Source organism: Macrobrachium rosenbergii, chromosome 29, assembly GCF_040412425.1.
Source record: "Macrobrachium rosenbergii isolate ZJJX-2024 chromosome 29, ASM4041242v1, whole genome shotgun sequence".
NCBI lineage: Eukaryota > Metazoa > Arthropoda > Malacostraca > Decapoda > Palaemonidae > Macrobrachium > Macrobrachium rosenbergii.
Window position 1 is genome coordinate 13,869,593 of NC_089769.1, and position 12,491 is coordinate 13,882,083.

General features: G+C 34.0%; 1 protein-coding gene across 10 annotated transcripts in view; it reads right to left on the minus strand.

Annotated features, from left to right (window-relative positions):
• Positions 1-12,491, minus strand: part of PDZ-GEF (PDZ domain-containing guanine nucleotide exchange factor) — a 372,186-nt gene that overhangs the window by 42,786 nt on the left and 316,909 nt on the right. For 5 of the 10 annotated variants that reach the window (XM_067131126.1, XM_067131122.1, XM_067131123.1 and 2 more), the window contains exons 4-20: positions 11,327-11,767; positions 10,991-11,146; positions 10,437-10,576; positions 9,179-9,401; positions 8,315-8,451; positions 7,732-8,020; positions 7,350-7,509; positions 6,730-7,000; positions 6,298-6,445; positions 5,852-6,065; positions 3,974-4,221; positions 3,712-3,811; positions 2,958-3,169; positions 1,994-2,140; positions 1,352-1,504; positions 462-753; positions 1-276 (exon numbers count right to left, since the gene is read on the minus strand). In XM_067131126.1, the coding sequence (XP_066987227.1) occupies positions 1-276; positions 462-753; positions 1,352-1,504; positions 1,994-2,140; positions 2,958-3,169; positions 3,712-3,811; positions 3,974-4,221; positions 5,852-6,065; positions 6,298-6,445; positions 6,730-7,000; positions 7,350-7,509; positions 7,732-8,020; positions 8,315-8,451; positions 9,179-9,401; positions 10,437-10,576; positions 10,991-11,146; positions 11,327-11,767 (3,607 nt within the window). The remainder of the gene's footprint in view (positions 277-461; positions 754-1,351; positions 1,505-1,993; positions 2,141-2,957; positions 3,170-3,711; positions 3,812-3,973; positions 4,222-5,851; positions 6,066-6,297; positions 6,446-6,729; positions 7,001-7,349; positions 7,510-7,731; positions 8,021-8,314; positions 8,452-9,178; positions 9,402-10,436; positions 10,577-10,990; positions 11,147-11,326; positions 11,768-12,491) is intronic. The other 5 variants (XM_067131128.1, XM_067131127.1, XM_067131130.1 and 2 more) reach the window with 3 other exon arrangements.

Consider the following 12,491-nt stretch of genomic DNA (forward strand, 5'->3'; position numbering starts at 1 on the left):
CTGAGGTGTGGGATTTATGGAGTTTGGACAGGGAGGTCACAGAGGAGGACTCAGCACTAAGGTCCACAGGAACTGCATGGGTGTCGGAATGAGAGCGCTCATGGTTAGAACGAGGGTTATGGTTGGTCAAGGCTCCTCCTTTACGAGGGGGACCAGGGGAAGGAGAGGGAGATAAGGAATGATGATGGGAATTGTTGGAGCGTGGGCCATGGTGAGGCTTCGTCTTGGGCTCGGCCAGGGCCTTCATCTTGCTTATGGACTGGGGAGATGTAGCTCCTGCAATGTGAGGAATGTGCTCAGAGACAGTAAGCTAAAAACAATCAGCAACTGAATAGCCATAGTGTGTTAGGCATCTGTTTAATAAATAAAAAAATAAGTTATAAATAAAGCACAAAGCTAAGCAAGATCATTAAAATAGTATATTTATTGCATAATACGCATGAAGAATATGTGTGTTTTACCAAACTTAGTTGTTTGCTTTTTTCCATCTGATGTTTGTGATGTGGAGGATGTTGAAGATGTTGTTGATGGTGTAGGAGAATGTGGCCTTCTTCTAGGGGGTGGGTTTGTAGGCGGAGCACTACTTGAGCCACCATTATTGTTATTGTTGTTTTGCTGACTGCCCATACTGCCACCAGCTTTGTGTCCTTCTGGTCCTCCTTCACACTCTAAAGACATGTTTCGCAACTGTTCTTCATCTGTAACTACTTGTAACCGTGACAGATAAGCTTTCACTCGCCGTACCATTTGAGCCTGAGGGATAAAACAGACCACCTTTGATATCTGAATTTCAACATTTCCTATTTAGGCCTGCATAAATACTTAAGACTTATTTTTTAAAAATTTAGCAAATTAACCCTCTTCTTAGTGATACCATAATTCCCAAAAACATAATCAATTCAAAAGAGGCACAGAAATAACATTCTAATTCTCCTCAAAATAAATAAAACACCCATAAAAAACTCCATGTAGACTAACAAAATGCTTTTAGAAGTAAGGTGATAAATCAATGCAGTCATATCACTACTACGAAAAAAAAAAAAGTATATTTTAAGAATTGCTTCCTCCCACTGATACTACAATGAAACTGACTTCTTATAAATACAAAACCCTACAGTTTACATATGAAAGCTTCTACAAGCAGTCCCCAGTTAACGGCAGGGATTCCGTCCCCAGCTGAGCGCACTAACCAAAAATCAGTGATAATAGTGCTAAAATCCCCTCTTAACAGTGCCGTTAACTGGATATCGGCACTGTTAACCTGAGATCGGCACTGAAATTCCCACTTAACGGTACCGTTAACTGAAGATAATACAATTTTCAAGATAACTAACACTTCTATTTGACTTACCTCTTCATACATCTTCTTCTTGTCTGGTGCAGCAGTGGACTTCTTACGCCTCTTGACTGTTGCTATTTGATGACCACCAGCTGCCATCTGGTTAAGTGAAATAAGAGCAGAACTTGGTGGTTGTCCTCCAGCATCCTGAATGCTAAATAAATCCTAAAGAAATAACACATATGTAAATAACTGAAATAAAAACTTACTGTACTTTCATGCATAGGCAGGAGCCTCTTCCTCTAATTTCTACGAATCACTTACCTTGAATCTTACTAAGAGCTACATAAAGGCTAAAAAAATATATATAAATGGATGTCATTCCACATCCAAATGAATACAAGAAGTAAAATGTTAACTAACCAAAAACCATAAAATATTTTTAAGTAAACTGAATATAGTTTCAACACAATTTGCAGACAATGAAACAAACTAAAATAAAACAGAATAAAAAAAAAATGTACTTTTTACCTTTAAATTATCGCTTAACTAAATGTACTTACACTATGAACTCTATACTCAATGAACATAAAAGGTAAACAATACATTACAGAAGGTTATGGATTCTACAGTTAAATGGCAGAATCCTCAACAAACAAATCTTCCTTTAAGAGTACATGTCAGTGTCAATTTAATAAAATATAAACAACTTACATAAGGTGCTGAGCACATGTTTTGCAAGTCCCTAATGTAACGAGATATCATGCGTAGCTTCTCAAAGTTAATAAGTCCATCCACTTTGTCATCATTACCCTCATGTGTAAATGTCAAGTCTCTTGCGACAACTGGATAAAATGGAATCTGGAAAGATACAAAATACCTTGGTTAATTTATCTCAGTTAATTCAGAAGTGATTCATTTTGCCGACAAACCTCTAAATTGAAGTATAAGAGTAAATTACTGTTTAGCTTAGCTAAGCTAGCAATTACATGGGCTTAATAATAAACTAGGAATATCCTGAATGTTCAAGTGTAGCCTAAATGAAATTATTTTTGTTACTGAACTATCACAGTCCAGGCTAAATATATATTAAGCACACCCCTAGACTGGGCTAAACTTAAGGATGGTAAAAAAAAAACTCAATTAAAACAGGAAATTTAAGGAGGGCTAATTAAAAAAAACAAAAACAAGAAGATATGCATATGCACATGGTATAAAAAAAAAATAAATTCTAAAAAATCATGGGAGTACCACCTAAGAGTGGGCCTTTCATGACAAACTTTAGCTGGTACTAAGGGCTATTTCAAGTGATCTTTGTCCCCCAGCTGCTCTGCTTTCTGTCTTTCACTTCTCAAGCATTCCCCTCAGTCTCTTTCTTTTGGCTGTTCAACTTTTTAACTTAACATCAATATAATTTTTACCTTTCATGAAAGATTTATTGCTATATACCTAGCCAGCATAGGTGATGTAATTTTCCTATACCATTCTACTATTTATGACAAATACATCTTACAAAACGCTACCAATGCACTGTTTTGTTCATCAATAATTTCAATAACTGCTGGAAATGTGACATCACCTTTTATGATATACTGTACAGCATAGCTTCTAATTTATTTGAAAAAAGTATCTTACACACTTTCAAGTGCAGTAATTTGAAATTGGAATTATTACTTACAATTGGAGATTGTATGTTCTCATTCTGAACAAGGTTACGATATTTGCTCATATTCCTGGATGGATCCATTAAGTCTTGCATGTCTTGGAACATTCTTGAATATTTGGTAGGCAAACGTTCCCAAGTCTGCTTTAAACGAGATACAGCACCATGACCCAAGCCAGACAGAATGGCAAACATTGAATTGAAATTCTTGCATTCTTTACATTGCCCTGAAAAAGATAACATGCAATCAGTCATACTTTTTTTGTAAAATTTATATTTACAATGTGAAAACAGTATGCACAGCTCAAATGACAATTTACCTCCACTGCTGACCAGACAGAATTAACCAATCCTTCTGCATCACAGTTGCTTAAAGTACATTTACAAAGATACTCTCAATTATCTTAACCAACAATTAATACAAAGAAAAGGACAGTAATAATTTTTCTCAAATTACTATTTAACCTAAAACCAGAATATTATCTTAAAGAAAATTATACCATGACAGCTTAAATAAATAATTAAACATATAGGTCACTGTCGCATGTATAAAAAAACTGTAAAGCTATCAGGTATCAGTACATACATAACAATAAACTACCATATCCCTGCTTTCACTGGTTTACAGAGGGGGATTGTAATTTTAGCCCTACACTGATTCTGTCATACTCTGGACTAAGCAATGAACTGGAAAAAAAAGCACAGCTTATGGATAAAATATGAACAAATATCAAAATTACAAAACAAAACAAAAAGTAGTGATACAAACTTGCAACTTTTATAAATTGCTTGATGATTTTGGAACGCTTGACTAGATTATGCTCAGAGCACACCTCCGTTACCACCCAAAACATTTCGCGATTTACAAGCTGCAAATAAGAAACATATAATTACAATTTTATCGTTGTGTAATCTAATAAAAATCAATATGGCATTATTTCCTCAATATTATAGGCAAAAAAAGTTATAAATTCTTCAATGTTCCCTCAAGTCAGAAAACACTATACCTTTGTAACAAAATAAACACTTACGCCAGCAAACTGTGACAGAGCAGGTGTTCCATAATTAGATTTGAGGTTGAAGAGGTAGTCTATGTACTCGGTTGGTTCTATTTGACGAAATATAGTGTAGTCCTCTAAAGTAAGCTGAACAGCAAGCTCAACAGAGTTAAGTTGTAGAAAGCAAACAGCTGACTCTCTCACTAATTCATTTACAATGTCATCAGGAACATGGGTCTGGGAGACTGTAATATTTTTCAAGTAATACCTACTGCTTAACCCTGAAATTGTTCAAATAAAAATTATATAGAAGTATAGTACTGATACAAACACAGTTCATTTGCATAAACTAACATAAAACCAAGTATTAAAAACTTAATTTTAAATAAAATTATGTAAGGTTTAGGAAAGCCACTTCCATTTTCATCAATCTGGTATTTATATTTTTATGTGAGGAGACTACAAAATGGAAAAGACTGGAAGAGAATGAAAAATATCTCAACATATTCTCTATGTATTACCTAAATCAACTGACTCTAGATGAAACTACTAAAATAAATCTTTTGATGATAAAATATCACTTGAAGATAGTGCTAAACTTTCTGATGATCATGAAAAATAAACATCATCAAGCAATGAACAAGCTATTAGAGTAAGTAATAAGACACTATGCATATCAGACAGTAAACTAATCAGAGCTATTCACAAAATATAAATATAATGAATTATGTTGAGAATCATTTAACTTGTGTTATGTACAACACTCTATTTTAATACAGTATATACACTGGTTACTAGCCTTATCCCACAATGTCATCTACACAACAGAAATAAGCAATCTTACATCAGGGGGAATCAGTTTATGAAATGGTACTGCTATAATATGGAGTTAAGTAAGGTAGATGGTCCAGAAAATCAAGAAGATAGAGCACAGAGAAAGTAATACAGCACAGAGAAAGTGAGTGAACTCGTTACACATCTAACCTTTCAAAGGAAGACCCAATGTAAAAAAATGACCATCTACTTTTCTTCAAAACTTAATGCCCTGGTTTATATTTTTAAATTAATGGCATATATTATTAAATACTGTGTTTCCTGGCACTGAAGATGCTCCAACCTTGAAGACGCAACCCAATTCTGACTAGTAAAAGTAAGGTACACCTTGGACATCCAACTCAGTACACTGAACACCTTGGCTTTGGGTGGTACAGCATACTACGTATATTTACTTTTTGAACTAAGTTTAATTCATACACATTCAGAGGTTATATGCAAGAGCTTTGATTACTTTCTAGCAGATAACCTTCCTCTGGGGTTGGGATCATCCCATGAAAGCTTATGTTTAAGTCTCTAAGACACACAGTAAATTTCCAAGACTTATTTCAGGAATAATATGGTATCTTTGAAGCTTGGAAATATGGCAATTGTCCCGTAAGGAGGCAGTACAATATATAAAAAAAATAAGAAATTTTACCATTTATTTGTACCTGGCAGTTCTATATGATGTTATCAAAATATGAATGATGCCACTGTAACAGTAATTCATATGTTCAAGAAATTCCATGCTTGCTTTTAAATAAAGTTTCAATTTTGTTGACTCTTGTGTAGTTTAGTATGATATTTCTCTTAAGGTAAGTTGCACCAAAAGTAAAACCACCCCAACTTAAAATGAGAAAAAATGATACATTAAGGTTCTAGTTAAAGTGTACTTTTGGGGTTTCTAAGCTCACCCCATTCAAGCCAATATCTCAACTATTTACAACAGGAATCTCATTACCTCATATGTACTTACAAAATTACATTAACACTCACTAAACTTTTATATGAATTCCCACATAACTCACAAAAGAATAATAATTAACACTAACAAGAAGAGAAAGGACATACACATGCTTCATGTAGTGTGCTTACCTATTCTTTCTGCTAAATTCTGTAAAGAATCTGGTAATCTCTTTTGCTTTGTAATCCCTTCTTCCGTAACTGTGACCTCATATAAGGCATAATTAGATGAACCTGAAGGATCATTTATGTTGAAAATCTGAAGAGCTAACATCACTACTTCTCGGGCTGTTGTTTCCTTATGTACAGGAAGAAATCTTGAGCTGTGATCTGTAGCTCGGTACACCTTTAAAAAAAAAAAAATACTTACTAAAGTGATAATGGTGAAATGCAATTAGCGCCTATTCTTAACATAAGATAAACTGCTTAATATCACACCAAAATGCAAACTCAGTATTACTTAGTCTTTCACAGAGTTAAAGAGCCTTACAAAATACTGCATTTCTAAAATGTTTACCATTTTTTCTTACAACTCTAAATCAGCCACCTCAAAATAACATTATCAAAATTGAACCTACTTTCAAGACATGTTCTGGGAATTCAGTCCTCACATCTTCATAGGCACCAGCTGTACTCAAATCTGGGTTACTATGACTATGATACAGACCACCACCACCAACACTGGACTGTGATGATACACTTTCATCACTGTTCATATGTGACTCTCTGAAATGTAAATGATGCAATAGAATAGTATTGTATTTAATTATAGCTGGGTAAAAAATAACTGGTGTAAAATCGGCTTTATAAACTCCATGTGACAAGATGCACACACACAGACTCCGTCCACAAATATAAACAGTAAATACAGTTCACATTGTGTTATTTTATGTTGTTGTACCTTTGCTCAACTGTAATTGTTAACTGATATAACATTTTCTCTAAAATTAATTGTCATTATAAAGATGTTGAACATGGAAATGTTGGTCTTCATCAAACTATATACTTACGGAGTTTGCTTTGGCACAAAGGGATTAATGAATTTCTTCTTAAACTGCTTAGCTGTAGATGCTCCAATGGTCATGAATGAACTCTTATTTTTGTCATCTTTTCCTTTATCTCTAGGCGACTGCTGTGAATGGTCACTCGCCATAGTGACAGCCGCTCCAAAATTACCAATAGACATGTGTCCATTTCCTTCAGAAAGCCCGCGTACATCAGAAGTCTTTCTAGCATGTGGCCTAGGGGAATTATCTGGAGTAGACAGCATTTCCTTAAAAGCTGAAAAAAAAAAACCAATAAGAAAAACTGTGTTCAGTAGGAAGCTTTTTAGAATACAGTGAGATAACAGCAGTAGCCATACGGCATGCACGATAATTATAAAACTCCAATTTCTTTATTACTCTACCACATTTTAAAGGCATTCTTCCAAACATTTTCACTATAGGCCAATGAACTACAAGTGCTGAATGACATTCACTGCATTATTTTATGCTTTAAGTAAAATTAAAGACCTTCACAGAGATACTGGAAAAGGATTTATCATCATATGCCTACCAAGAATAATTTTTTATAACCAACGAATGAACCACTGTCAATGCGCTTTAAATAAACATACTTTTGTACTCACCTAACAAGTTACTCTTAACTGTAATTGATAAATGACATGGTTGCCGCAGTATTTCTAAGGCTCTCGCGTGATTCATGTGATCAAAGCTTTGTCCATTAACTTCCAAAATCTGGTCACCTCGTTTTAAACCAACTTCCTCAGCTTTGCTACCTTTCTCCACCTGAAAAAATGGCATTTCTAAAAAACTAAAACTACTGAAAAGTATCATCAGGTTCACATTTTCATTTTCACTAATCATAAAATAACCATAAAATACAGTATACATAAAAATTTAATTTGGATATTATAAACTAGCAATTTGTTATCAAATCTGATTACAGTATATACCACAGGATGCAACAGCATGAAATTCACACACACACAAACAAATATTACAGCATACCTTCGATATAAATATTCCATGACCTCTTTCATAGCCTCCTAGAATGGAAAAATGCAAAATCTCGTCTCTTGAAGGCCTTGTGAGAGTAACAACTCTTGCTCTTGCTTTTGTAGCACAAGCAAAGTCTAAGAGTCTCAACTGACCTGCCATCTTCTCTCTTTCTAAACCTTCTTCAAATTGTTCTAAAAAGTTCATCATGACTAAGTCCATCTCAAAGTCTGTAAAGTGGTTGTTGACCCACAATAGTACAACTCTTGTCACACGATCACGTAAGGATGGGTCCTCAAACCTGCAAAAATACCAAGACTTTATAAGTTTCCATGAGTAATTACTATAATATACAGGTAGTGTATAAACTAAAAAAATAATGTAGCCTTTCTGAAATAGGAAAGAAAAAGATGCCAATGTGATAAAAAGAAAGCTCCATAAAATATCATAGAAAATAACTTTTTTTCAATATGGAAAATACTGTAATCCTCCTCTTAATTACAGCTTTATCTAAAAAGTTCAAATTAATGCACAAAACTAGTATATTTCTCATGGCAAAATCTAAAACTACAAACAAAATGTGACTTCCTCTTACCAATGTAATAATTTGTTGGCTACTGTTAGAGGCTTATCAACAAAGGTTCTGTGAGTAAGTAAGAAATCTTCAACATAAGTTGGGTCAACATTATTTTCCACTTCTACAAGCTGACACATCAACTTTTCAGAAGTACCCTGTGAGTAGAAAAAATTAAATTAGGCAAAAAGATATTTTCCAGCATAGCAGTACGATACTTACACTATCAAAGTTCAAAGGAAATAATTGTATGGTGTTTAATGTTCTACACAAAAAAGTCTGCCCTTCAAACTATAAATTACACTGAATTCCTTTACAATGTTTCTTTTATGCATTGTTTGAAAAATCAATCTTTTTAAAAATTGTGCAGCAAATGTAATCTAAATAATACTGTTGGCTCTGATATTATATACAGAAACATGCTTGTTATATCCCAATTAGATATACCTGTAATCATAATCATTTACAATCCCATTAAAATAAGAAGTATAATACATTCTTTCATAATCTCTTATGGATAGGAACCATAAAACATTGTCTGAATAAACTATCAATATTAACCTCAGTATCTATGGTCTACAGTTTATTATTTATAGCAGTGTTCATGGAGGGCATCTAAATGTTGCAATGTTTTCATTAATTTCAAGAAATATCTTGTAGCTACCACATTAAAAAAAAAAAAAAAAAAAAAAAAAAAAAAAACTTTGAATATTTTTCCATAAAACACTTGAAAAAACAGCCTGTCATATATTAATAAAAGCAAAACTACATTTTAAGATGAACCCCACCCATACAATTCATACAAAAAGTAGGTAATTACCCTAAAACCGTAACAGAAACACAACTAAACATATTTTATTCTAAACAAACATCTCTAAAACTGACCTTGATCACAATGTTGCCTTTCCTATTGCCACCATCAATTGGTCTCTGTTCTGTTACCAACACTACAACTCCATCTTCTTCAACACGGCGAGTATTTTCTTCTCCTCGGTGTAGGATACGGTAGTAATCAGTTTGACGAATACACACAAACTGACAGTCATCCACTTTGGAGCGCATGATACCTTGATGGTAAAGCTTCTCCATAGTAGGGGTAATCCCAAAGCTAAATAAAATAAGAATAATGTCATTAAGTCAATGTCTTGTGCTTGTTGTCACACAAATTTCATACACTTCTACAACTTCTCCTATAAAGTTTCCTTTATACCCTGTGCTCCTGTCATCATATTGTTATCATTGCTAAAACATGTTATCCATTAACCTCTTCTTAGTACAAGGGAACGTTATTTTCTCCATACAATAGTAGCAGTGTAATGTTACATCTCTCAAAATTACTTTTGCAATAATTATCAACACACTCTAATAGTGTATTTTTTTTGCTTTTTTGCAGAGCATAATCAAGTGTAGAGACAATATGTTATCTTAATTTTCCTTATATTATACTAAAAAATATCTACATTCTATTTTTCTTTTATACTTATGGAGATTTATTAGATGGTTTCCTAATATCACAAAGTTCTGTGAACTGACTGACTGACAAATATGCTCCTTTAAGAGACTCCCTAAACCAGCGATTCAGAAGACACTAATGTACTGCAGTGAAAAAAAATATCTAAACCTACCACTGGACATAAGCTTAAAGAAAATCTTAATGCCACATCAATTACAATAAATTAATTAATCTGACATTCCAAGCCAAACAGAAGCTAAACAATAGAGTGAATGTAAAAGTTCACAATAAACTTGCTGATGCAATTTATGATTTTCCAACAGGTGAAACTTTTATTACCATAATTACTGAGACTCAATAAAATCAGATCAGTAAAGAATAAAATTCTCCTTGACATAAGCTCTTTCACTGTAATCTACTAAAAAACAATAATGTTAACTACATGGCCTTTATATGTTAAACATGGCAAAACATACATACTTTTATACAAAATCTGGATGCACAGGTATCCCAGCTCCACTCACATTTTTAATGGCATATCACAGTCACACAGCATGAAAGACATTAGCTATTCACAGTGCCTTACTGTGAGACTATCAAAGATCATGACTACTTTAAAAATAACATCATCCACTGCATTTGCAAAAGCATTCAACAGTAAGAGAACTTTGAAATAGTGTAGAACTGTACCTGTCACCCAGATGGAGTTCATGAACTGAACCATCAGGCTGCGTAACTTCAACATGCCCATTAATAATGACACTCCACGAATCTAATTCTTCTCCTTGATGCATAAGAATGGTGCCAGCATCCTCAACAACTGCAAATACCTGAAAATAAAGTTGTTATGATGTGAATTGTGGTACAGCTTCTTAAACTGATGATTAATTTAACTTCCCTCCACTTGCCAAAAGGAGACCTCAGATAATTTGCAATTAAGCTTGGACATGCTCCAATAAGATAAAAGTCACATTCTGACACTTAACAGGCAGCACTTCAGGAACTACTTATTTCTTGAATGCTAATTCCTATTTTACTTTTTAACCATGGAGATACATTTTACTTTACCCCAGAAGTGTCATTTTATCCTTTATTCTTTACTCTTTAATCATTTATTGTATAGTACACATTGTAAGGGTTCTAAATTATAACAAGCACTGGTACTCATGTTCAAGTGTTCTTAATTATAAGATTAAGCAAAATAACAATAGCAGTATGTATTATACTTTTTCCATTAACCATACCATAGCTTGACACATGTCCCTCCTGACAGCAAGTGTCATGTTGGAAAATGCTTGCAGACGCTGAGTAAACTCCAGTAAAATTTCAATGTCATCCTCTGTTCGTTCACTGGGGTCCTTTTCTAAACATTCTCTAACGCAATCTCGAACAGTTAAACTCTGAAAATGAAACAACAAAAATAGGTTAAAAATAATTTAGGCAATCTTTCTCCTGTAAACCAACAATTCAATCAAGCTCTCATAAAATCTAGAATTATACCAACATCAGTAGATATATAGGGATAAAAATATTCAATGGATATGAAGATGAACAACATAAGCTTCCACAATGACATTTACCTCCATACTCTCAGCCAGATCTTCTTCATCTGAATCTACGGCACTTTCAGTGAGTCCTGAGAGATCGACATCATCTGGTTCCAATGACGAATGCAAAGAATGGCACATAGTATCTGATCCGGAGTAGGCACTGGAAGTGTCAGAACCATCCCGCACTGACGAACCCACGCTGCCCCTACTGCGGGCACCACGCAGGATGCCACTACCCATGACCAAGTCAGGAAGGTATGGGTCATGAGGATGAGGGATGTGTTGCCCATGGATCTGCTCATTTTCAAACTGATGTGCATGGTGATGGCCAGGAGGTGGTGGAGGCGCCCCACGTCCCACTGGTCTGATGTTGACCTCATCCTGCTCTAAAGCCATCAGTTTCTCCAGGCTCATGGTGTTGCAGGATCCCCGCTGACAAGGACGCATCAACTGAACATCTGGGTAGTCAATCTGAAAAAAAAAAAAAGGATCATTAAACAATTTATCTAATCATATCAATACTTCTTTTGAACAAAAAATGATTAGCAGCAAAAGCAATATACAGTATAGTAAAATAAGAAATAAAAATGACTGTGGAAGTTTTCAAATACACAGTACATAAAAACAATGACCAGGTGCACTGCGTAATAAATATACAGTAACCTCATACATCTGCAAATTGTGCAGGGAAGCATATGATTTGTTCACCCTAGTTAGTTCACATAACAATAATGTAAAACAAAAGATCAGAAACTCGCCCAAAGGTTCTCTCTACAGAAATGAAATTGTATATCAAAATACTTTACTTTAAATTAGTGAAAAGAACACAACCAAAGTGCTAGTTATATCTAAATGTCTTTGGAGAAAAAATGAGTCAGTTATATTTTAGCATATAAAAACTACTAAGTTGTCTTCAAAACTACATGCCTTTAGTCTCACCATCAAGGTACAAAATTTTTCTAAGATGCAACTCAAAATGAGAATAACAGAATATGAAGAAGCCACAAGATTACTAATAAACTTTCTCAAATTACCTCTGATTCCAAATGAATGAAAATCCATAGTAATACATTACTATAAATTTTCTAAATCCATGATTATGCAAAAATGATAGAGAAGAACTGCTTCAATATGGTCTAAGACAGGATCATTAAAACTGCAACCTTACTTAGGACTATTCAATTCTCAAGTAATT